Source organism: Fundulus heteroclitus, chromosome 22, assembly GCF_011125445.2.
Source record: "Fundulus heteroclitus isolate FHET01 chromosome 22, MU-UCD_Fhet_4.1, whole genome shotgun sequence".
Classification (NCBI taxonomy): Eukaryota; Metazoa; Chordata; class Actinopteri; order Cyprinodontiformes; family Fundulidae; genus Fundulus; species Fundulus heteroclitus.
The window spans coordinates 16,055,469-16,082,144 of NC_046382.1; the positions used below are offsets into that span (position 1 = coordinate 16,055,469).

At 44.3% G+C, this 26,676-nt stretch overlaps 1 protein-coding gene across 1 annotated transcript; it reads right to left on the reverse strand.

Moving 5' to 3' along the window:
- Positions 1-1,865: 1,865 nt before the first annotated feature.
- Positions 1,866-25,438, reverse strand: jag1b (jagged canonical Notch ligand 1b; the record flags this gene model as incomplete). The annotated part of the gene is given in 21 exon segments (XM_036126024.1): positions 1,866-3,750; positions 6,491-6,632; positions 6,783-6,914; positions 7,588-7,827; positions 9,663-9,772; positions 9,858-9,971; positions 11,827-11,912; positions 12,202-12,229; positions 12,898-13,014; positions 14,192-14,305; positions 14,475-14,588; positions 14,713-14,826; positions 14,916-15,080; positions 16,838-16,988; positions 18,434-18,607; positions 20,022-20,068; positions 20,513-20,626; positions 20,730-20,843; positions 22,628-22,741; positions 23,987-24,106; positions 25,308-25,438. Coding segments are annotated over 21 exon segments (2,917 nt in total), but the record flags the coding sequence as incomplete, so codon positions are not given.
- Between the last annotated feature and the right edge of the window lie 1,238 nt (positions 25,439-26,676).

Sequence of the window (26,676 nt, forward strand, 5' to 3'; positions counted from 1 at the left end):
TGTTTCAGACAAGAGTCACACACATTTTACCCCAGTGCATAGTTCCTGGGCCACAGAAGGCAGTGCATGGCAAAAGTATTCACACACACCCCCCCCCCCCCCCCCCCCCAGCCTCAATGTGTTTTATTGGGATTGTATGTGACGGATCAACACAAAGTAGAGCTTAGTTGGGAAGTGGAAGGAGGGGGATAGTTGCAATTCAGAAAAAGTTTGCATTTGGCCTCTTTTGTTCAGATTACCCTAAATAAAACTCTAGTTTCAAATAATCCACCTGTGTGCAACTTGGTCTACATGGATGAACCACCTACTTCTACTGCTGTAGAAGGTTTTGGTGCGTCTCTGCCAGCTTTGCAGACCTAGTGGCTGAAATCTTTGCTCCGTCAGATTAAATGGAAAGCACTGGTCTTGTCACAGAGCTAAGGATTTAGGTCTGGACTTTGACTGGTCCATTCTAACGCAGGAATATGCTTGGAACGAAAACACTTTTTATGCACCTCCCGCCAGATGTTTAGTGCCTGTTGTCCTCCTGTGGAACGGGAAGCTGCGCCCCATACGGCCTCTTAACCAGGCTTCCTCCGCATTTAGTGCCATAGATGTCATTAACTCTAACTCGGTTCCCCCCATGGCGTTATCAGTAAAGTTAGTTTTCTGCCTCACAGCTCTTTGTATTGAGGTCCAATGTAACATTTTGGTTTCTTCCAACAACACTTTTGTTTTTTGTTTTTCTTCCATTCCATCCTTTCAGGTGTGCTCCATTTAATTATTCCTTTCAGCAGACCGTCCAGTCTGAGCTACGAATCCCTGCAGCTCCTCCAGAGCTACCGGTGGCATCTTGGCTCTCCTTGCCCGGCCTGTAGGTTTAGGTAGACGCCATGTCTCGGTAGGTTGTGCGGTTTCTGTCGTACTCCTTTTCGTCCTCAGATGATGGATCGAACGAAGCTGTTAGATGTGCGAAAACTGGGATATTGTTGCTTAAACCAGCGGTCTTCATAAACTACCACAGCCCTGACCTAAATGAACGGGTGATTAACAGGCTGTGCGGCCCTCGATGGCTGCTGAGGAGGTCATGTGATAGAGCAGAGACCTAAAACATGCAGGACGGTGGGTGCTGACCACCAGGGCTGAAGACGTCTGCTCCTTTTCATGGTCTTTATGACGCCGTTTGGTAGACCCTTTGAAAGGCTGCACAGCTGGATTATTTGCTCATTAGGCGACTTGCATTGGATTTAATTTAAGGAAATTAGTGTAAAAAGGGGGAGAATATAAAAGCGTGCGACGCCTGCATATTTTTATTCATAAACAAAAATCACAACTGTGTATTTGTCGACCTATTCTGCCGTTACAAGAGGGGTTGAATACGTTTGCAATGCTTTGTAAATATAAGCCGTTTAAGAGCCTGGTTTTTATTCTGGATTCAAACCCAGTATGAGCAACTGATTTATGATGTGAATAAATTTGTACTTGAAGTAAAATCTGTTTCTGCATTATTTCAAAAGTTTTATTTAATTTTCTTCGCCAGAGAGCAGACCGGCCAACGCTTCAGGGCGTCTGAAGCTGTAACCGGAGACGAGTCGTCGTCAGAAGCCAGTTCTGTTCTCTCGCAGAGACAGCTTAGATTGGCCGGGTCCTAATGTTCTGGGGTCGTCCTCGGGAGGTGCTGCTAATCCCTGGTCTCAGTTTTAATCCTGTCAAACATATTCCCCGAGAGATTCTCCTTAAACTCTGATCCCCGCCCGCCTGCGAGGGTTTTTTTTTTTTTTTTTTTAAAAACACGGCGCTTCGACACCTTCTGGCCCCAGATGCGTCACAGACAACAGACTCCGAGCTCCGTTTTTTTTCTCCAGAACAAAAGAAAACTTTAATTCTCTTTTCATACAAAATATTTAATAAATATGACTTTTCAAAAAAATATATTGCCAGATCAACACATAACTCAAGTTCAAAACACGAAAAAAAAAAAAAAAAAAGGCAGAAAGAACAAAGCGTTGCCAAGATCTTAATTAACAAGTGAGATAAAAACGTTTGTCTTTAAAGAGACTAGTCTATTTTTTTTTTTTATTTCATTTTTTTTTTTTTTTAAATGTGCACAGAAACAAAGTGAGCTCTAGCAGAGGAAAGCAGTGTCTCTCTCTCCCCCCCGTTGTTCAAGTACTACGCTGACTGAAGCAGATGGGAATTCGACAGCCTTTGAAATACGTTGGGTGGATTAAAACCGAAGCTGCTGAAGAATCTCTGTTCCCTTACCAGTAAATTTATATCCATTAGCGGCAAGCAATATGTTTGCCGCCATGTCCGACCCTCCTAGCCGAAGGAGATCTTCGTGTCGTCCTAACCCTCACTTGGCTTCCATTAAGGTCCTGGCAACAAGTAATCAAATGTATAAAAAAAAAAGTTTGGAGTTTGTTGGCTTGTAAAGTTTCCGTCTCCTTTCTTTCTAAAAATTTGAAATTTGCCTTTAATTGAAAAAAGAACAATTGTTTTAAAAAGAAATGGTACGCTTTTGCAGCTATCAGAGCCTTCAAACTAGACAGAACATAAATAAAAAGGAATGATATCTTTAAGGCTCTTGATTATTAAGTTAATAAATCAAATATACAGAATGATTAATAAAAAAATGTACATATCTACAAAACTTTAAACTGTCACATAAATTCTTCATATTGGCAGCAGCTGCTGACACTGAACCATTTCTTGTCTCTCCCCCTCCCCCCCCCAAAAAAAAAAAAATTAAAATAAATAATAATAAAGTGGATTGTTTTTTTGTTTTTTTCCTCTTATTTGACAGTTGCTCGAAGACTGAAAACCGAAAAGGCACTTTCTCCAAAATGAAACTAGAAGGAATTCAAACACGTACTAAACAACAATTAGCTCTAGTGTCGAACATGTGTAAGTTTAGTCAAACAACAGAAGCCCCGCCCACCTCCCCCTTTTGTCAACTGAATAAAAAAAAAAAAAAAAAAGTAAAGAGGAGGGGTCGGGGAAATGAAATGCGATGTATAAGAGGACACTTTAGCGGGTAGCTCTACAGCGAAATGTAGACCAGCGCCTCGTGTTTCCAGCCCGACCAAAGCAACCGTCACTGCCAGTGTAAGCCAGCTTGTCAAGAAACTTAAATTAACACGGGGGGGGGGGAAATATGTGGAAAAAAAAATACTGAGGGGGTCAACAAATGACACGACCGTTTATCGACTACACGTGCCGAGGGCGCCCCGTTTTCACCCACCGCCTGGGTGTGAAGGAATAAGGCTTGGTTGCACAGCAACACAGCTGTCTGCTATACGATGTAGTCCATCCTGTTTATGCTGTTCGCCGTCTCCAAGGCCCTGTTGTCCTGTTTGTTAGTCCAGTTCGGGTGCTTGGACGTCGGGTTGGGGTTGGAGACGGGCGCCTTCTCGTCCCTCTCCACCAGCGTGTATGCTGGCTGTTTGGCGAAGAGGCCCTTCTGTAGGTGCCTCTCCTTGTCGTCCTCGTCCCCTTCGGGATGATTCGTCCTTATTTTGGCGATGATCGAGTTCTTGTTCTCGTAGTCTTTGATGGCCACCGCCAGGCCCACGTGCTTCTCTATGGGGTTCTTGATCTGGTTGAGGTGCTCCCGCACGTTGTTGGTGGTGTTGTCCTCGGAGCCGCTCGGCGACGGCCCGCCGTGGCCGCTCTGTTTCCGCCGCCGCCGCATGCACCACAGCAGGACGGAGACCAGCAGGAGGACCCAGATGACGATCAGGATGGAGGAGAGGAGCGGCACAAGGTAGTCTGGGGGAAAGAGGATGAAAACACGTCAGCCAAATATCAGGAAAGCAGTCCACTTCTTTCTTTTTAATCCTTCCTTCACACATGAATTTGTAATTTTAAACGTAGAACCGGATGTGCTGCGATCTAAACTAATTGCGATTTTTTTTTCTTATTATTGCGATTTAATGCGATTTTTTCCCCCAGTTTAATTGATCATGTCTTTTTAAACATATACAAACAACAAATAATTTTGTTTCCTCACTGTGCAGATTAGTTGCTGAAAGACCCACAGCATCTAAACTCAGAGCAGTAATGATCGCGTTCTGCCTACAATATATTTTAACCAAAATTGCAACTTTGACTTTTCTCTGCATTAACCACAAGCAACAAAAATGGCCTCTAAATAAAGATGTTTGTAAACAAGGACTATTCAAAACAAGAACTTTTAATGCTTCTATTAATCAGAATATTATTCAAGAGAACAGCTTTTAGTTGATTTGGACATCAATCCTTGTTGAACATAAAGTGCAACCAACAAACAAGTTTATGTATTAAACTGATTGACCTGCACTTAATGCTATGTATGATTATATAAACTCTAAAACAAGTAATAAAATTAGATTATCTCACTGCTGCAACTGTCTTCCCTTCCATGTGGACGCAAACCCACTTTAAACATTTTACCAACACCTAAAGGACGTGTCTAATTCCCTAATTGTTACATAGCCAAAAATTGCAGACTCTGCGATTTGGAAATTGCGTTTTTTTAAATTGCGATTATATTGAAAATGCGATTAATTGTTCAGCCCTAATCTAAACGCTCCCGCTGCAGCTCTGCATGTACATTTAGAGTAGTAGACTGCTGCATCCTCCGTGTTCTCTGACCAGCTTCCCTGCTGAAGACGAGCCTTCCTACAGCGTTAGCAGTCACAGCCATCAAGACTTTCTGCGTTTCTCCCCCCCCAGTCCGTCATAAAAAACGGTCAGATTTTAACGACTGTTTGTCCACCTGAACTGTGGACGTTTGCAGCTCCCCCAGAGTTACTGTGGGTAGGGATGGGAATCGAAAACAGGTTCCATGTTTTCCAATTCCTTGGCACCGTTTGGCAGCTCGCTAAACGATTCTCTTTTCGATTCCGTCGTGCCGCGTCTCTTAGCAGCACAACGTTTTATACGCAAGTTACGCACACGGCGTTCTGTAAGCACGTGTGCGTAACTTGCGCACGACGTGACCAGGCTTAAAGCAAAACAAAAAAAGTGCCGCCCCATCGGGTAAACGGGAAAGTTTAGTTTCATTTTAAGGAAGAGAAAGATGGCAACTAGGCGCTTTGCGATCATTGCAAAGTGGCATTTAAATCCGCGGGAGGAAATAGATCCAACAGGCAGAAACACCTGCGCACACAACATGGCATACAATTTAATGAATGCCGTGTTTTTGATTCTTATCGGACAGAAGCTAAAGTTACGACCAGCATGGAAGGCAACTCTGGTGGTAAGTAGCTAGTTTTACATCACTGGCTGTGCTTAATGTGGTTCCTATAAATCATATGCCTTTTCTGGAAATAAACCAATTTCCTACCTCTTTTTGGGGTTATTAAGGGAGTGTGCCTTTCTCGTTAATCCAGCCCTTCATTGGTAGCATGTTTAATTAGAAATACTGGTAGCTGGAATTCTTACATGATTCTAGGCATTGCAGTGGATGTAACGAAACATGCTACGAAGTTGCTCCGCACGCAGTTCAGGGAGCGAGAGAAATGTGACGCATGTTTATTTAAATCAGGGGGAGATGAGTTTATTTCCCAAAATTGTACAGTAATGCTTTTTCATTAAACGGATGGCTTCTCCATTAGATTTAGATGACTGAGGTTATCTAAAGAAAGATTAATAAGCAACTGTCACAACAAACTTACATTTTCTTGTATTCTAAACAACTCATCTACTGTATTTAAGTTTGTTCTTATATTCCTTTTTTTATTTAAACAAATATAAATGTTACTCGGATTGCGCATTTTCTGTGGACATCTTGACCTTGTTAGTTTGTAAGGTCGTGTGATAGTTAAGTAAACAAAGTTGATGCTCATCATCAAACTGTTTGTTCTCCTTTTTTCACCGAATTGGAATCGAAAAGGAATCGAATCGTTTCACAGAATCGATAAGGGAATCGGAATCGTGAAAATCTTTTCAATTCCCAACCCTAACCGTGGGCCTCTTAGGGTGCTTCTCTGGTTAATGCTGTAGTCTGACGGCCATCTCTTGGTAGATTTACTCCATTTACTAGTTAAATTATTGTATTGAGGGGTTTCAAGGTGCCCTGAATTCAACTGGGCGCCATATAATTTCAGACCTCCTCTGTGCTGCTCTTCCGCAAAGTTCCAATAAAGTACAACGGCGGAGGAAAAGTTCAGGATTTTCCTTCGCTAGCCATCGCCTTTTGGCCACGGCACAGGCTGCTGTCACCGCGCCGATGGACGGCGCCCACACGAACGAGTCCAAGCGCCCTCACAGCGCGTCCCATCTAAACCGGCACGGCAGAGCCGCTCCGCTCTTCATCCGGAAATTCTGGCTAGGCTCCCTTCGCTCTGCCGGCGCATGGCGGGCCCAGCGAGGTTTCCAGTGTGGGAGGGAAGGAAATGCTTTTCAAACAAACATTTCTTTTTCCCCCTCTAGTGCTTAAGCGTTTGCTGTCATATTTAAGGAGTGGCACCTCTCTCGACTCGTCAAGTGTGTGCACGTCTGGGGAAAAGATGGATTTGTTTCATACCAGTTTTGCTGGGTCTTGGCACCCGTGCTTTGATGATGGCGGAGAGGATGGTGTTGTTGCTGTTCCCCTTGCGAACCAGGTCAATTATTCGGTCTGTGATCTCTTTGATGGGGTTGCGATCCAAGCGATGGTCTTCAGTAGACTAGATTTAGAGAGGGGGGGGAAAAAAAATTTAAAATGAGCTTCTTTCAAACAATATAGCTCCATTTAAACTCATCCTGTTGGCGCAAGGGCTGCTGGGAATGCACGCGCCAAGGGAGAAGCCCACGGCAGAGTGGGAGGAGCCACTTACAAGGCAGACGTGGATCTCGTTGCTGGCCGACAGCGACGGGTCGCAGGTTATGGTCACCGAATGCTCCAGGGAGAAATTCCTGACTATGTTCAGGTTCCTCAGCTGCTTACATACTCCTTCCACCGTCGAGCCCTGCAGAAGAAGAGACGAGGCGTAAGCTAACGAGTAGCGCCCAACATCGATCAAAGTCGTCGATTTTAAAATACATTAAAAAAAGAAAAACAGATTAATACACATTTCACCTTTTTCTGCATGCTTGAACTGGTTATTTCAAGCCAACTAGAGATGGACCAATCGGGCTTTTCTTAGTCGACACGAGTTCAGATTTTTGTTTGAAACTGTAACTTTGGTACAGGCGATGGTTTGGTATCCAACAGAAATCTAAATCGTTGCATAATAATCCACAATTATGCATTAAAAAAATAAAAAATAAAAAATAGTGGAAGCTGTGACGGATTTAAGAAATTTGAGATTCTCCAATGATCCGATTTGCCAAGCGTGGGAAAAAAATTGGGCAACTTCCATCTCCGTCCAGTTGGTTACAGCATTTCTGGTTGGAGACTAAATTAAAGAGAGCAGGAATATTCACCTGCTTTATAAATGTAATGACGCATGATTAAATTCTTTAGAAGTTGCTTATTGCCCCGAGGCAGGCCCAACGGCTTTCTCTAAACCTGATCTTTTAACACACTGCTGCTGCAATTCATTTACGATCAGTCCCACGGGAGAGGCGTTAAAGGAAAAAAAAAAAAAAAAAAAAAAGGATCATTTAATCTCTTCATTCCTGGTGCCGAGGGAAACTCACCGCAGGCATGATCTCCTTTTTTAGGACGAAGGTGATGTTGGCGCAGCTGTTGTCCTGGTAAGGGGAGCTGGGGTGGCATTTGATTGGAGGCTGAGGGAGGCCGGAGCCCCAGCACTCTCCCATCTCCAGGCAGGGTTTCACAAAGCAGTGGCTTTCTCTGAGGGGCATGCAGCTCTGATCCGGGGGGCATCCGCCTCGGCCTTTGGCGCCCAGTTTGCACGACTTCGGACCACACCACATCTGAGGGGGAGGGGGGAAAAAAAATGAGACAGAATCACATAATAGCCCTGAATTATAGGGTTGGGTCATCTCTCTCTCTGAGCTTTTAAAAGCTGGAACAGCCTCGATCATTTGCTCAATCTGTCCCGCAGCTCCACATCATTTTGTGTTTTCTTCCTTTTTCTGGCCGCTCACACAGTTCATACGCAATGAGTCTCTTTGCCACCCTGTAGGTGTAACCCTACTACAAGCCATGTCTGATGAGATCACACGCATTTCCAGACAATATCAGCGTTATTTAGGCAGTAGGGGGAAAAAAAATAAATAAAAACTTCAGTTTGGGGCATGAAATGCATTAGTAGTGGTAACAATGGTAAACCCTAACGCTTCCGGATCATTTCCACCCCTTCAGCTGTATTACTAACCCACCATTGTGCATCCAGTGATAGACGAGCGCGACCTCGAGCTGCGCCTTTAAAACCCCAAGGTCTCTCACTTGGCCCAGTTACGGCTGTGGGAAATTCATCCGACACCAATTATCAATACGGCCTTTTGTGTTTCTTTTCAAAACAAAAAACTGTATCGTCTCAGTATAGAATTCGACGCTCCCAAAACCGGCTCCACCCTGACACAAACAGTGTTGTTGTGGGTGAGCGGGGCCCTACCTGCCGCGGAGAAACGGGACACACCCACAAATACAGCCTTTGTGCCAATAACCACTTTGTGTGTGAGGTTCCCCACGGAGCTTCTGTCGTCAGTAAACACAGGCATCACGCACTTCACAGCGCCACATAAAAAAAACAGACATCTGTAACGATCCCACACTGAAAATTTGTGAAAAACGCGTTTAGTTTCAGTACAAATCCCCGTTGAGACAACTGTTGGTACTTCTTACCCTCCCTTTAAAAATAAATGTAACTGCCTCATTACGCCGAGCTATAAATGCTTCAAAGATGCCCCTTTTTAGTCAATCTTCAAAGTGGGTAATAAAAAAAAAAAAACAGAACTAGTTAAGTACGGCAAATGTGTCAGTCTTCATAAATCAGGAAACGGCTACAATACTCTCACGCTAACATCTATGCATATGTGGTTGGAGCAATACATAAAAAAAGCCAACTGGAACTGTGGGAAACGAGGCTGCATGAGGAACCAAGTAGGGCTGCTGTGACTAACCAGCATAACCAAGTTATTTATTGCATATTTTATTGCATATTTTTCTAAACCCTTCAAAATAATGGGAACATTTTCTTTATTTTTACATTTTTAGCATGCAGGAAACGCAAAAGTAAAAAAAAAAAATTACTTTTTGAAAAGAAATTAATTGCAAAATTAGTAAAAAAAAAAAAAGATAAACCAGCAGCAGCCCTATTTAAAAAAAGGGGGGGGGGCATCAAGTCTCCATAACCATTAATTTGGATTATTTTAATTCAACAGATATCACAATGCAAAGTCAATGACACTTCATTGTTTCACTGACTTTGCAGCAATCCCTCATACCGAGCATGCATGTAGCGACAGTGGAGAGGAAATTTCCAACAGAACCAGGATCAGTGTGAACGGCTATCTGCCATGAAGGCCACTGGGCGCTAAATATATGCCAGCTAGTCATCTGGAAGTGATGCTACGAGACAAAACAAAGCCTTTTCTGCCCTACCATTTCAAACGTAAACATGTGGACTTTCCTAAAGTCTACAGGGACCTTGATTAGAGCTGTGCGCTCTTGCCAGATGACGTAAGGCCACTCCAGATGGGTCCAGCATCAAACAAGGGAGGAATATGTGAACAAGCACCTCACGCTCTCGGTCAAGACTTTTTACAAATCTTTAACAATCACCACGCTAGCTATTGACACATACCTTTGTGCAGATCACTTTTCCGTTGGAGCAGTGGCAAACGTTGCAGTCTTCTTCCCAGCTGGATCCATCCAGGATAACGTGCTCATTTCTGGAGCAACGATTTCTTGTTTCTTTGTTGGAAGAAACAAAACGTGCATTGTTAGAAACCAGTGTAAAGAATGAGCAGCTCATTTTCAGCACCTTGCAGGGACATACTGTCTTGACAGTGGAGTCCAGTTCTGTCTGGGGGACACAAGCAGCGATATCCGTTGATCTCGTCTACGCAGGTGGACCCCAAGGCGCAGGGAGAGGACTGGCACTCGTTGATATCTGTTACGGGATAAAGAGAGAAGAAACAGCTTGTTTATGAAATAAAAATAAAAATAAAAAAAAGAAGCACATGCATGCAGAATTCAAATATTGAGTTAAGCAAATCAGCGCTCAAATCGAATTCTTAGGGATCATTGAAACTGTGCAATATAGACAAATTAATAATATAAATAAAAAAAAAAGCTAATCATGCAAACCGGCCTTAAATGAGCCCTGGACCGTCCAAGCCCCCCCCCCCCAGCTTTTAAAAAGAAAGTCAGCGTCATTAGCAGGTATGCAGGAGCTAAAGGTTGGACTAAGCAGAACAAAGGGTTTGCAATGGGAAAGAATGTGGCCATCTGAAAGCCTTTAAGAGGGAAAACAGTGGGAGTAATCAGTGTCAGAGAGCATGGCTGATTAGCTGTTGGCTCGCTAAGCTGCTTTACCCCCGGGGACAACAACACGGCCCGGTGGAGTGACACCAAAATGGCCCAGGCTGGCCTGCAGCCCGGCGTTCGGATAATTGGCCGACTAGACCTTCCATTTGCGAGCGAGTGATCGCCGGGCCGCGCAGACATGATCTGACGGACCGACCGGCCGGCTCAAAACTCAAGATGCACCGCTCAAGAGCTTTGTGGCAGATTTCTGGCTTTGAGACGCCGATTTAAGAGGATTCTGATTTCTACTTAAGAACTGCTTTATAAATGATGGAGGAAGAACTGAATATGTTTCCAGTCTTCAGGCCCTGAGCCGCCATTAACATTCATGTCAGCAGAGGAGACGGTCTACTAAACTAAAGATGATTACAGATCGCCACAACCATCCTTAGCGTTAGCAGCTAGCATAACTAGCATAGTTAGCATGACTAAAACAGCAGTCCGTGTAGTTTCCTTACTTTTGAATAGAGAGATGTTTAAAGCTCAAAATTATAAAAATTAGCAACTTTGCTGTAATCTGTTCCAACGTTATCTGCTAAAAGTCTCACTGTGTCTCGTTCTTCGCCGCCTGAATAAACTGCAAACACGTCTCAACAAGGGATGCTAGTAATTCCCCCCCCCCCCAAAAATCGTCATTTCACACCTTTCTAGAGGCAGACTTTACCAAACCAACTTTTTCCTGGGGCAAAGTGGGGCAGTTTCATGCTGGCTTTGTATAAAACCTATAAAACTATGTTGGTTGTCAGTCAACCGTACAGAAAATGTGGTTTTGTGACTCAAATAAGTCAGATATACCATCAGGAGGTCACTTGGAGTGATTTAGGTTTGATTGAGTTCATAAGCTGTCAATTTATAGCAGTAATTGGACAAAATAAAAAGAATCAAAAGAGCTTGACATGAAGTTTTCAGACAGTAAAATTCACTTAAATCAAACCTGTCTCATTAATCTACATAAAGCAATAGAAATACTCAACTACAGTATAAGATAATCTTGTACAGAGTAGTATGCAGCTGGGAAAATGTTCTACAGGTAGGAAATGTGAAATAAGGTCTCAACATGCTATGATACAAAATACGGTTTCCAGTTAAATATGCTTTTTCATCCGACTCTTCATTCCTCAGTACAGGCATTGCACCGAAGAGTGTTGCTTTTGTGACGTAGCGTTTAAATTATTGGATTTTTTTCAGATTCCAACCAGCTTGGTCAGCATTCTGGACCGATGAAGCTGAATAATCGGTCGGTTCCAATCGCCAACAGATTTCCAAGTTAGTTTAACGAGACAGAAAAAAGTGGGAGGGTGAGGAAACATTTCTCTGGGTGTATGGAGATTAGCGTAAGGAAGTGCCGCCCCTCCCCCACCTGTTGCAGTGCACTGTCCGTCAGCTGGACAGATTTATCGGAGCATCGTATATGAATTGAAGGCGGGGTTAATACTCACTGATGCGACAGTCTGGACCGGCGAAACCTGGGGCGCACTCGCAGCGGTACCAGTTATCCCCATCTACACAGGTCCCACTGTTGTAGCTGAAGATTTAAAAAAAAAAAGATACCATCAACCAACAAATTCTCAAAGACAAAAAGGTATTAGTAGTTGTTGTTTTTTCACATGGGAAAAGTGAGCTTAAGTGTTTAGTTAAATTAGAGTCACACATGGGAATTTGCAAAACTGGGTTAGGCAATTGCATCCCAGGAATGAAGGGAGGGCGTTTTTGCCCGACTGTCAGCGGGGAGGAAGCGTTCAGGTGAGCCACACAGGAGGAGCAGCTTGTTTACACCGGTTAAAATCTACAGGAAATGTTTGGCTTCCACTTACCATGGGTGGGGACTGCAGTCGTTGGTATCTGTGCAAAAAAAAAGAAAAGGTGGGAGGGAAAGAGACAAAAACTGGTGAGACTTTTTTTTTTTCCACCCTCATGTAGGTGTTCAATGCACTTTGGCAGCAAAAGAGCACGTCTGAGCTTGCGTGTGCATGGCCATAATGGGCCAATCAGCACCGCCTGATCGCCCTGCGTTATTACCAGAGCACTTAAAAATAATAATTAAAAAAAATGGCCGTACAACTCCACACCCCAAAGCCCCATTTCGTCCCCTCTACGAAGGAGGAATAGCCGCAGGAGGAATTTATGTTCTGGACTACAAGCGTACAAGGGCAGGGATCCCAGGAAAGTTGGGGGAATACAGGAAGGCTGCAGAACAAGCAGACATGTCACTGTTTGGACAGGAATGCAACGACAGAAAGAGCGAGAGGGGTGGGGTGCGGAACCGGCGAAGAAACATCTGTCTTCACTTTCCTCTGGCTTTCTCTGCCCTAACGCTTTCTTCCTCTCAAGGCCGGCATCGGCCCGGGGAGAGGGGGAAAAAAATTAAGAAGGGGAAAGTGAAGGGCAGCAGATTAAAAGATGATTGGCCAGCTGACGCAGAGCTTAACCTTTGCACCAAGTGGCATGAGGTTAATATTCATTTATTAGGCAATAAACGTCCATCTGTGAGCGCTGATGATTCTACTCACTCTGAGTGCAGGTGGGACCCTCCCAGCCCTCCTTGCAGACGCAGGTGAAGGAATCCCCCTTCACCACGCAGGTACCGCCGTTCTCACACGGGTTAGGCAGGCAGCTTGAGTTTTTGGCTGAGAAACAGAGGGTGAGGAAACGCTAAATCAAACAAACAGTCACTGCAGCCAAACACCTTCGACGTGAGATGACGCGATCAAAACTGGTTCTGGTTGGTCTGCTTTTTTTTTTATTATTATTATCATCATTATTATTTTTATCTACCTTCTTCAGCTTTGATGTGTGCTGTCAAGTACAACTAGGAAATTTAGGCGGATATCTGTCAGCACTAAGAAATGGGCGGCGATGGAGGAGAGAGAGAAGCGAGGAGAGCTGACAGAGTCGTGGGATAAAGATCATTTTTCTGAGCACGAAGGATCGGATGAGCATTTGAGACAAGAAGGAGGTGAAGGAGAAATTAAATTTGTCATCTTAGAACATCAAACTCTGATGCTTTTTAAATAAGATTGTATGTGGTAGATCAGCACAAACTGGTTTGCAGTTTTGAAATTGATGGAAAATGATTTGTGATTTCAAAATAAAAAGAAATTATTAAAAAAAACGCAGCCACTGCGCTTTGCATGAAATACAAAAAAGTTAAGAGTTGCCATTTAAACAGAGAATCCTCTTCTACATTTGCAAAGTCCCCTTATTGGCACGTGACACACGCTTTTTTTTTTTAAACCATGTTTCAATAAAAGCCAGATTTGTGGTGTTCTCCCACCTGAGCTGTGGATCCCAGCAGCTCCTCCAGAGTTACCACAGAGCTCTTAGCTGCTTTTGTTTTGATAAACGTTCTCCTCCCCTGGCCTGTGAGCCTAGGTGGACGATTGGGTTTCGGTACGTTTGCAATAGGGGGGCAGCACAGGATGCGATGGGTTCGATATTACAAAGGAGCGGATGCAATGCTTGGTAGGATAATATATTGAAAATGCTATGCAAATTTCTGCATGGCAATAATATATCTGCCATCAATGCCCAAACACACAGGATATATTTTTAGTGCCTGAGATGCTTGAAGCACACAAAGACCAACGTTCAGTCACAGTACAAGTTTTTCCAGATATAAGCTTAGGCTGCTTTGCAACAATCCACGCTCTTCCCACGTTTAAATAGATTGAACAGCGCTCTGTGAGATTCAATTCAAAGATTGGGATTTAAAAAAACTTATCTGCAGCTTGAAACTGTAACTCGTCAAAATATATAAAAAAAGACTTCAGTGTAAATATGGATGGTTAACAGTGGACCGCTCACCTATGTTGCACGTCGTGCCCTCCCATCCCGGGGAGCAGTTGCACTGGAATGTGTCGCCCTCATCGTGGCAGGTGCCTCCATTGTTGCACGTAGCTTCATCACACTGGCTCTCACCTGCAGGGAACGTGTGTGAAAAAAATGAAAAAAATCTCAGGGTTTCTAAGGTAGTAGATAATTAAGCACAGCCATGAGCACATACCATGAGCCTGCACAGACAGACTACACGGGTGTGGAAAATATAAAAGAGAAACAAAAAAAAAAAAATGGGGGAGGAGGTTCCTACGTGAGCGGCAGGTTTTTCCTTTCCAGCCGTTTTTGCACTCGCAGAAGAAATCAGACACCAGGTCTCGACACGTCCCTCCATTGTGACAGGGGTTGGTGCTGCAGTCATCGATGTCTGGAAACATTAGATGGGTGTGTGTGTTTTCAGGGCGGCGTATCAAATATCAAATGATTGGGAAAAAAACAAAAACAAAAACACATTTCTGTTTGCCATTAGGATAGGATCAGGCGCTACTCACTGATCTCGCAGTGGTCGCCCTCCCAGCCGTCGGCGCAGATGCACTGGTAGACGCTGACCTTGTCGATGCACGTGCCTCCGTTGTGACACGGGTTGCTCTCGCAGTCGTTTATGTCTGAAAGTTGAGGGGGAAACTCGGTGAGGTGCTGCGCTTGAAAACAACACGCGATTCTGGCATCGTCGGCGAGGCTGAGTCGGCCTTACTCTCGTGGCAGTAGGTGCCCCTGAAGCCCTCCTGGCACTCGCAGCTGAACTGACCCCCTGCCTGGCTCTGGCAGCGGCCGTGAGGTCCGCACACATTTGACGAAATGTAGCGCTCTCCTCCTGGCGTGCTGTTAGATGCCACGGCCACTGTGCAGCTGTCAATCACTGCAAAGACAGCCCACAGACATGAATTAAAAAAACGAGGTTTGAATTACGAGCCGTACGGATGGACTAACAATTAGCTCATCACTCCTAACTCTGGGTGTCAGGAGGAAAAATGGTCAGTATACAATGTCTTGTAGGAGTATTCACACCTTTGACCCATTAAAACCTTCATTCTGCACTGTTTTTAGTTGAGATTTTGTGTGTGTACACTGCGAAAATAGAACTAAAAATAAGTAAAATCTTCCTGGAATCAGTGTATTTCTCCTTGATTTCAGCAGGTAAATAAGACTTTTTGCCAATGGAATAAGATTTTTCCACTTAAAATTGAAACAATTCATCTCCATCATCTTATTTGAAGTGCAGGACGTCTAATTATCTTATTTTAGGGGTAAAGACACTCATTCCATTGGCAGATAATCTTATTTACTGGCTCAAATCAAGGACAAATAGACCAACTTTAAGAACATTTTACTTGTTTTTAGATCCGTTTTTGCAGTGTAATTGTGAAACTTAAAGGAAATTATGTATATATTTTAAATCTTTGTACAAACAGAAATCTAAAAAGCACGACATTCCCTACAAGACAAAGCTTGCAGAACCACCCGTTGATGCACAGACAGCTGCAGTCTGTTAAAATACGTCTCTTTTTGCCCATTCAACTTAGCAAACTAGTTAAAAACTCGGTCAGACTGGATGGAGAGCATCTTGATTATCAGCGGACTGGTTTTAGGTCTGCATTTTAACTTGGGTCGATGCCTAAACGGACAGCTCTGGCAGGATGTTTGGGTCCTACTCTGAGGTGAACCTCACTTGCATCCATCTCCGCCCGTCTTTCCCACCGGATCTGAACAGAGCACCTTCTCTCACGCGTTGGCTGCGTCTGCTTATGGCTTTCTTTGCAACTCTTCCATAAAGACCAGATTTGTGGAGTGCACCAGTAATAAACGTCCCGTCTAGCCGCAAATCTCTGCAGCTCCTCCAGTGGCACCACGGGTCTCTCTGCCTGCTTTAAAAACCTCCAATTCCACAGCCTGTTCTTTAAGTCACCTCTTGTTGATATGCAGTTGTGTTTCTAACTCTAAATAAAGAGTGTGTTTATTAGACTATTATAAAAAGCACATCAAACTTAGTGGTTATCTGACAAAATATAAAGAAAAAAAGGTTTTGTAAGGCTCTGTAGGAGCAGGGGAGAAGGTCATGGTGGGGTGTCGATGGGACAAACAGCGATAAGCTGCCATGCTTTCATAAGCAATTTGGAGTGATTGTTTTGTTCAACGCCCCCTAAATCCCTTCCCCCTTTCCCCCTGTCTGATCAGGTTAGGCGCACGAGGTGAATTTTCTTCCCTGTAATCGCTTTGTTCGTGCCAAGAGCGCAGGGAATCTCACTGTCTGGTATCTGCCTCTGTGGTTGGTCCGCTCACTCAATTACACGAGCGGGCCCTGAAAACCCGTGTGCACTCACTGGAGGGGAAAAGAAGAGGTAGCCCACCAAGTCATTAACCGAGAACACACACGGCGCCAGCGGGCCCTTGCCAGAGCGGCAGGGAAATTTCTTACGTTTGCACTCCTAGGAAAAAGGCTTCGCTCGGGAGAGAAGCGTCAAATCTGCGCCGCGGCGCCAAGAAAGCCTCCCTGTATGAAAACTAAGTAAGTATTGCTCTCGTGGGAAAAATGCGGGTGAGGTGTTTCGCTGCCGCACGGCACGCGGATCGTCTTTCAGCGGCTTTCTGGAAAAAAAAGCAAGCGGGGAGATTTACCTTTACACTTGGTGGTGCGGCAGTGGTCTTTGAGGTGGGAGCAGTTTTTGCCCTCGTAGTCCTCTGGACACGCACACACGTAGTCTGTGGCCCGGTTGAAGCAGGACGCGCCGTTCTGGCACGGGTTGGGGGAGCAGTAATCTATGTCCAGCTGGGGAGGTAAGGAAAAATGCATTGAATAGTGAGCGGAGGACCTGAAAACCGATCTGGTCATCAGGTTGCAACAGAAAACAAAAGCAAATTCCCACAAGCATCCTCAGCTTGGGCCGTGCCAGGAAACAACACCAACACACAAGGCAGGGAGGAAGAGGGGGGTAAGGGGGGGGGGGTAAGGCAGAGGCACTGGAGGCCTCCTCTTGAGTTGAAGCTTCAGTGCTGAGGAATGCGTCACACTGCAGCCAGGAGCAGCTTCTAGAAAGCGATCCATTTAAAATAAAAAGGAGCACCGTGCTGCAGCGGGACATTTCCAGAGCTCTGGGTCCAATTATGAGTTCAGTATTTAAACCAAGAACCAGCAAACCAGTGCAGATTTTACAATGCTGCACTGTAACTGTGACCATAACTGTAATAAGTAATGTGCAATAACTAATGTGTAATAATCTAATTAATACACTGTACCACAACCCATGCAATAATCCTGATGTAGTGACTTCTGCTGCTATCAACACCTGAACATATGTCAGTACACATGTATGTAGGCGCATATATATATATATATATATATATATATATATATATATATATATATATATATATATATATATATATATATATATATATATATATATATATATATATATATATATATATATATATATATATATTATATATATATCTATATTATACACACACCACTATGAATGTAAATAAGACACCATACCCATTCATATTTCCTTTTTTTGCATTTTTGGTATTCTTTTTCACCCATTGTATTTATGAAGATTCATTGTATATAACTGAATGCACCTTCCCTACTCTGCACCTTCTTGTATGAGCCGATGTGACGAGTGAATTTCTCCATTGTGAGATCAATAAAGACTATCTTATCTTATCAAAAAGCACAGACTAGATCAGCGGTCCTCAATCCCAGGCGCTCCGGCAGCTTTTTAGATGCCTCCCTGCTCCAACACGCCTGAATCAAAAGGCTGATTTAACCTCCTCGGTCTGCAGCCAAGGCTCTCCTGCTCATGAGCTGATTTATTTGACTCCGGTGTGTTGAGGCAGAGTAACAAATAAAAGTTGCACGGCACCGGCCCTCGTGGACCAGAACTGAGGAGAACTGGACTAGATGGATGTGTAGACGAATGTTTGCATGCAGCTGATGCAGGGGTGGAGAAACCGACACATGCATGATACATGAACCAACAGACTTCCACGAGCATCTTGTTTTGTAAACCCTAAGAAAAAGCACGCTGTTTTTTTTTTAATTCAGGCATTTATCGTCTTGCCAAAGATTTTTTTCTATGCTTTGCCATCTCTTTTCATATTTAATCGACAGCCTGGACGACGCATGCATCAAACTCCACCCTTTCCAGGACAGCGTGTGAACCCTGGGAGGATTGACGGCTGCTCATCAGGCCGTATGGCAGGTCTCACCTGGCACAGATTCCCGGAGAAGCCGGTCAGACACAGGCACTGGAAGCCGTTCACCGCGTCCTGACAGCGGCCGCCGTTGAGGCACGGCGAGCTGGCGCATTCGTCGATGTCCCTCTCGCAGTGCTCGCCGGCGAAGCCCGGGGCACACGTGCAGCGGTACCCGTTCACCAGGTCCTGAAAGGAGGGGACGGGCTCAAAAATCAACCTGGGATGCATGTTTGAGCGACTGCTCCAGCAGGGTGGAGTCCTAACAACAACTGTCAGAAAACCGGGGGTGGGCGGCGATGTTACAGCTCCATTATTTCAACACATTTTCCTGGTACAGAGTCAACTAAGTGGAGCTTGACGGTAATTTAATCTGGAGAGCGGGAGAAAAGTGTGTTCCTCCATTTGAAACTACTCTGAAGCCACTTTTCCCCCATTCTCTCTTTTTTTTTTATAAAAACAAAAACTCCATAACAGTTCACCTTTTTAGGGAAAACTGGTACAGCTACAGTGGACATAAAAAGTCTGCACACCTCTGTTAAAATTATCTTTATACCTGCCATTTTAACAACCTTTGATAGGCAAGAAAACGGAGAAGTTTAGATAAAAAAAAAAAAAAAAGTGTAGAAAAAACCCTGACATGTACCTTTAGCAGATTTTTCATGCCATTTATTACATTGTTCTTGCAGGAAAAGCCACAATATGGTTACTGTAGTGGTTAGAGCAGCACGTTTGGGTCCTGAGAAGACTGCAAGAACCTGGTTCAATCCCCGCAGACTGCCACCATGGGGCCCCTGAGCAAGACACTCAGGCCCAGATTACAGCTGCCCACTGCTCCCTAAGGGATGGGTTGAACGCGGAAGACGAATTTTGTTGGAATGTACACATGCAATGATAAATTAAGGTTTCTATCCATCTATCGATCTGCAGAGGGCTTCCAAAGAACACGACGGTTCTCCATTATCAAACGGCACCAGCCAGGAGAACGGCAGAACATTGTTTCCTACACATAGATCCCAGTGAAGAAAGTTGTCATCAAGTTTTAGAAGATGTGATGCGACTGTGAAATTAGCAAGAACCGATGGATAAAATCTGATTCTGGAGGCCGCCAAGACGCCTACATCTAGGAAGAAGCGGTGACAACTACTGCCGTTTTTATTCCTATGAAGGGGTTAAGTGGTAGTATGGAGAGAAGGAACCCCTTTTTGTTGAATATGGAGAAAAAAGAAAAAAAAAGCATCCAAACTTGGCTTTTGGCAGAATACTCGTAGGGTTTTCGCAAAATTTCACCATGTGGGGAAAATGTGATGCAGGGTTGAAAATGTTTGGCGGCAATTGCAAAAAAATGCTTGATTGGTGCAAAAAACACTGTATGACGACAAAAAGGCCAGGAAGGCACAGAACGTCCACGTCAGCAAAAGAAGAAAAACATTTCAAAATGGCCAGGGCGGAGCCAAATCCAACTTTAAAAAGGTGTGTAAACTTTTTATATCCGCTGTATTTATATACCACCAACGTGAATCTGTCTGGCACCGATTTTAAAAAAGTACAATGAAACCAACCCGACAGGAGCTGGATGCTCTCTGACTGACCCGTCACCTACCTTGCAGGTTCCTCCATTCTGGCACTGATCCTTGCAGTCGTTTATATCTGCATGGGAAAACAAACAAATGGGAGGATTAATCCTGAACAGCTCGGCTAAATAGTTTGTATTAGAAAACAAGTTTCTGCTTTATGTTCCTCATGCCCGGGGCCCATTAACAACATCGTTGGGAGAATCAAGTACATGAGCTGGATAATAGGAATGCATAAAGAAGAAAAAAAAAAAAAAGGGGGGGGGGGAGCACAAGAGTATTGAGCAATCAAGTCAGCTGCCAAGTGAAACTCAAGCTCAGATTGTTGTGAGCCTCTCCTAATCACCCCACACACACACACACACACACACACACACACACACACACACACACACACACACACACACACGTCTAATAATCGCACTGCAGGAACATTTACAGTGCACAATTCAACACAAGCTGACTGGCAGGAGATCATTTCTAGAGGGAAGCCGCTCCACAGCTGCCACTTTCCACTCACTGGTGTCGCAGTTCTGTCCCGTCCAACCAGGGAGGCACTCGCAGAAGTAATCGCCAATCAGGTTGCGGCAGGAGTTAGCGTTGACGCAGGGCTTGCTGTCACATTCGTTGGCATCTAGAGGCAAAAGGGGGGAAAAAAAAAACAAAACAACTCAGTGACATTCACACAGGATGAGCCGTCACTCGGGAAAGCTGTGGGAAGAGACTCGCTACTCCACCTATTAGGCACGTCTTCCCCATCCACTGTGGAGGGCAGTGACACTTGTAGCCGTTCACCTGGTCCTGGCAGGTGCCGCCGTGGCGACAGGGGTTCGGGGAGCAGTCGTCAACATCTGCGCGACAGGAGGTGGAATCTAATTAACCTGAATGATAATGTTTCTTTGACGCTGCTTACTGTAATAATACCCCCCCTTGAGCCCGTTCGGGAGGACGCCATTTTTCATCACCTCTAAAAATACGTAAAACATGGTCGCTTTATTCCCCCCTAAAAAAATCCCTCAGAAAATGAGGCTTTAAATGTTGCTAAAACAAGTCACTAACCTAGTTTTTCCCCATGATTCCCGAAGGTTTTAGAGCCTGCTTAACGAATGCAAGGACATTCAAAGCTCCTTCAAAGTGGAAAAAAACAACAACAGCTAAGACTACTGATCTTCTTGCTTAAACCCACCATGTCTGGCATCATACGAAACCAGTCTTACCTTTCCAACGATGTATTGCACGCCTTTGTAGCGCCCTTCACGATAAAGTAAGATCCGTGCATAATCGAAAAAAAAAAAAACAACAACTACGAATGCTGTGCGCCGACACTAGGGCTGGGCGATGAATCGATTTAATCGATTAATTCGAATGTACAATTCTTTAAGATTTAATTTTTGGAAAATCTGGATTTTATTTTGCCAATACACTCATTGGGTTTCCATGAAGAGAACAGCATGTGATGCTGAATATATGTTTAGGCAAAATTATTGTCAAAATATTGTTAAGTGGAAACTTTTTTTTTTACCATAATACGAGGTACTTCATTTACTTATTTACTTAGTTTGAAGTTCACAAGTGCAGTGAAGCCTGTTCTTAGCTCAGTGTGTAATACCACTAGCAGCAAATGTTATATTTTCATTGTTTATAATGGCACGGCTGCCATCTTGTTTTGCATGTTTCACAGCTTGTTTTTAGTTGCACTTTGAATTCAGGTCAACTCCCTGACGAAATGCTTGACATAAAAAGCAAGGTTTTAAAATAATTTCTTTAATTTCTTTTTATGAAACAAAAAGGAGAGAAAAAAAAAATCGATTAATCGGATTTGGTATGATAAAATTGGAGATTTATTTTTTAATCCATATCGCCCAGCCCTAGCCGACACGCACCAATAACAATTCTTTTTGCATACATGTTTTCATTGTTTTTAGCTGATAAGTCTTTTTTTTTTAACCTCGATAACATTCTTCTAGTTGGAGACAAAAGGATACAGTTGAGGATGCAATTCTTTTTATTGATATTATGCTGCGTACAGTGGTATAGTTTGATGATACATGGGGTAAATGTTATGACCAAAGGCTTGGTTATATGCAGAAGCGGTTCTACAACAGCAATAAGCACTTTAATTTGAACAGAATCCATTTTTATGAAGTAAAAAAGCACATTTTGCATAGTTTTGGGTACAGTTGGCTAAATAGTGCCAAAAAAATAAAATAAAATAAAATCAGGGGGTCTGCCCATTTGTGGAACAAATGTGCCGCAGCTAATTCAGTGAAGATACGCTGTAGTTATAGTTAAGTTGTAGATCTTAAAATCTGAGGCTCCTCCTAGGTTTTCATGGCGTTTTGTAATGTTTATTTGAAAAAAGAAAAAGAAAAAAAGAAAAAAACTTGGCAATATATTTTTTTCCTTTGGTCAATCACCAATAAAATCAGGCATAATAACAGTTACATTATGTTCCACTATAAAAGTATTCCTTTATGCGTAACCTTTACACAGATACCAAAAGTTTGCATTTAGCCTTTATAAATGTGAAGCCGTACTTGATTTATATCAGGTATGTAATTTAAAGCCCCTTAAGCCCAGAGGGGGTTTAGGAGCAATTTCCGCCTTAGAGGTTGCAGATGTGGTTTGGCCTTACTGAAGGTGCAGGACGGGCCGCTCCAGCCTGGCGCACACTGACACTCGTAGCCTTGAGCGGTTTCTGAGCAGCTCCCTCCGTTAGAGCACGGGTTGGAGAGGCAGGCGTGTTCGGCTAAATGGAGACAGAGATACGCGTGTTAATAATTTAGAATTTCATACAAGGGAAAATAAAAGTGTGGTGGCTTGTAAGCAACTTCGTCACATTACAACCTCAAGGGTTTTGTAGACATGGCGAAATTTTATGTAATCTGTCCAAAATGTTATCAATTCCATCCCTCAAGAGATGAAATCACTCTCTAATTAGGTATATTTCAGGTCAACTGGTTGAAGCGGGCTTTATTTTAGGGTGTCAGAGTAAAAGGGGGTGAATACACACACAAAGAGTCACATTCATGTTAGAATTGTGTGCTAATTTGTGTTCATCTATGGCATAAAAAAAACCAATAAGCATGCAGGGCAATGCATATGAACACTAGCCAAAACCCTCCTTTAGCCAACCCAGATCCACTCCTTTACTCATCCTTCCCCCGCTCTAAAAGCCCGCCGCTAAAAACTCCCCCCCATCTCCCTCTCATTACCCGCCTCAGAGTCCTCCACCAGGAAACCATCCTTCATGCTATGTTGACCTGCCCAGTGCAGCGTGACTTCCCTCGGACTCCCCGCCGTTCTGACCGAGAGGCGGTACATGATGATGGAGCTGGGGGCCGCGGGGCCGCGGGCCCACGGGCGCGTTCAGGGATGAGCGAGTCCCAAATTAATCAGAAATGAATGATTTACTCCAGGAATAAACAGGGCAGTGAGGGGCGATCAGCTCTCGGTATGTCGGGCGGGGGGGGAGTCGGGGGGGTCCTCGGGTGCAGAGCTGCAGCCGGGGGTCTCTGTAACGCGAGGTCTGCTGTGACCGAGGCTATTGTAACACAAAGGGCACCATCTCCTGACATCTCCGCAGTTAAGCTGTCAGCGCCTCACCAGGCTCAGATTTAATGAGGAAAAATAACTTATCTCCACGGTAAGTGTTCGCAACAGCTGAACCTTAGCGCCACATTCACCCGAATGCCTCGAGAAGCAAAAAAGGATGACCAGCCTCTGAAGAGCAAGTCAGTGGATTACCTGATTTGGGAGGACGAGGGGGGCACTTACACTCAAGTGGAAACAGATTATTGCGAGTTACCACCTCCTCTGATTACAAACCGGGGTCACCTCTGACCTTTGGTCTGCGAGCTCCGTGAGCCCAAACCTGCCAACTCTGTGCAACTCCAAATGAGACTCTGAAATCCCTCGAGATCCATTTGTTTCAAGCGCAGTCGCTCTTACGGCGCTCGGCCATCGCCGGGAAGATCCATCCCAACACACTTACCTCTCTCACAGTTGGCTCCAGAGTAGCCCTCGGCGCAGGTACACTGGTACTTATCAGGCCCTGTGTTGCTGCAGGTGCCGCCGTTCAAGCACGGCTGGTGAGTGCCGCAGTAGTTCAGGTCTAGGCAGGGGGAAAAAAATAAAAAATAAAAAAATAAGTGAGGTTTTAGAACGTGCATATCGCCTTGTAGCTGATCCCAGCAGTGTGCACACCTCTGTTCAAAAGCCAGGGTGACCATAATAAAGCTTTATCCAACTATAATGGGACATTTCTACTGGAAAAATAAAATCTGGTCGGAGGTAAAATGTTGGAAGATTAAAAAAAAAAAAAAAACACGTTCAGGAACATTTAAACATGTAGTCTAATAAACCTGAAATGAAGTGCAGCTCTACTGGCGGGAGTTTGTGTGGCATTTGCATCCATTAGATAAAGCCATAGTTTGCAGAGAGGCTACACAGGTTCTCACTGTGCAAACGCATCAGTCGGAAGAAGAATACAAAAACATTTCCACTGCATTTCTAGGAAAACATGCACAATGACACAGTGCATAAAATATGGGCAAAGCAGGATGTTAGAAAAAGACAAAAACAAGTGTTGAGAGTTGAAAGCAACACTGAAAGGAGCTGCAGGGATTTCTGGCAACTATTGGAGCTGCTCCACACGAGGCAGAAATCTCCTGTATTCTCCATAAATCTGGATTACGGAGTAAGGTCACACACACACACACAGACAAACCTGGTGTGAGAATGCATCATGGGCCGTTAAAATAAAGCAAAGCTGAATTTTGGGCCATAATTAAAAAAAACAGGCATTAGGCGTAAAAACGGCCCTGAGGTAATTGAAAAGAATCACCACCATGCCAACACCGAAACACGGTGGTGGCAGCATTAAGCTTTGGGGCGACAATTATACCAAACTGATTTAATGATGGCTTCATACGGTAATTACATTCCTGCAACAGCTAGATGTCATTTTATGACAAAAATATCTGTACGGTCCCCCTTAGGAGGAGAGACGTCTTCCCAATCTGATTTAGTTCAGAACTTCAGCTTAGAGGGGCCGCTGAGTGCTGCAGTTTAATGAAGACTTGCTCCAACAAAGTGTTAACGTGTTCAAACTTGTGAAATTATTGCATCTTTTCACATTTTAAAACCTTCCAGCAGATTTGTTGTTTTCCAGTCAAATTACGAAAAGGATAAGGGTCACATTAAATGGAGCCGTTTTAGACAGCGTCTCATTTCTTTACATTAACCATGTGTACGTTATGTGAGGCCGGGTGCCGCGGACACTGAGGAGAAATAAAAAATAAAATAAAAATAACCTTTGTCACAGAGGTGGCCGCCCCAGTTGAGGTCGCACAAACACTGCCACGGCTCCAGGCAGGTGCCGTGCACACAGCCAGGGTGCGGGATGCATTTGTCGCAGTACAGGCCCTGCCATCCGTACAGACACCTGCAACACAGTCAGCAACAAGACAAGGGGGGTCAGCAACATAAAAAACTGCCGCACGTGCAGAAACTTTATTTACGACGAGGCCGGATAAGCCCCCCGCGGCATCTGAAAATATTCTAATCCTCCGCTTATTCCAGATTCCTTGCCGATAATCAGCTCTTAATGAAGCACGGAGCAGCCTCTGCGGCCTCGGAGCTGCGCTGACAAAACAAAGAGGCAGTATTCAAACAAGAACAAAACACCACAAGGCAAGTTTAAGCAGCCGGCTGTTTATGCAACAGCATTTTCTTTTTTCTTTTTTTATTAACAATACTTGAACAAGGCGACACAGGAGTCCTTTAGCATTTTAACGAAACAGAACAGAGGAAAAATACTAAATTACAGCTCCAACGGGACCTTTGGGGTGGCTAACATGAGCATGCGACCAGACGTTGGCTTTAACGACGCTGTGCCTGTGGCTTGGCACTGGCGTCGCTAACAGAGCGCGGCGTTCGGCCTTCCTCTCAGCTGTTTTGCTGCTGCCGCTCGTCTTGGTTCCCATGAGTCAGTGAGGCCCGGCCCTGCGCCTCCAGGGCCGAGAGCAGGAGGACGGCGCTGTTGCTGACCGCTCAACGTTAGAGTCCATAATTACTCCGATTAATGCCGGCCCCCTTTTGTTCTCGGCTCCACAGTTGCGACGCGTGACTGATTTGTCCGTACTTTGGAGGTGGCGGGGCTGCGATACTGTTGCATTACTGACAGGAAACAGTGTCCCCTGGAGGAGCGGCGCACTGATTAGCCTCAACAAAAAAAAAAACAAAGTTTAAGTAAAACACTGCTTTTAAAAATGGGCGAATCCTCCCATCAGAAGGGGACTCCAGCAGGATCGCAAACCATTTAGTAATTTCTGTGCAGTTACCGTATGTGTGACCCGGCATGACCCCGACCCGTCCAGGGTAATGAAGTTTTAAAGAGCTAATGTTTTAAAACTAGATGTTCACCGATTTCCAATCTTCTAGTAAAGCGTGACCTGCAGATACAGATTCAGTCGTTTCTCTTAGAGCAACAGAATAAAGAGATGCGTAAAGAAAAGTTTTCTAGCCTTCCATGCTGGCATGAGAGAGCAGCGTTCTTGTGAAAGCTCCCTAGCAAGAAGTAGTATACTTGAAGGCTTTTATTAAGTATACTTAAAGGGGCCATGACCAGAAATGTCATTTTTTCTGAGGTGTTGGCAGGTTTATAATAACATGTGTTGTGTA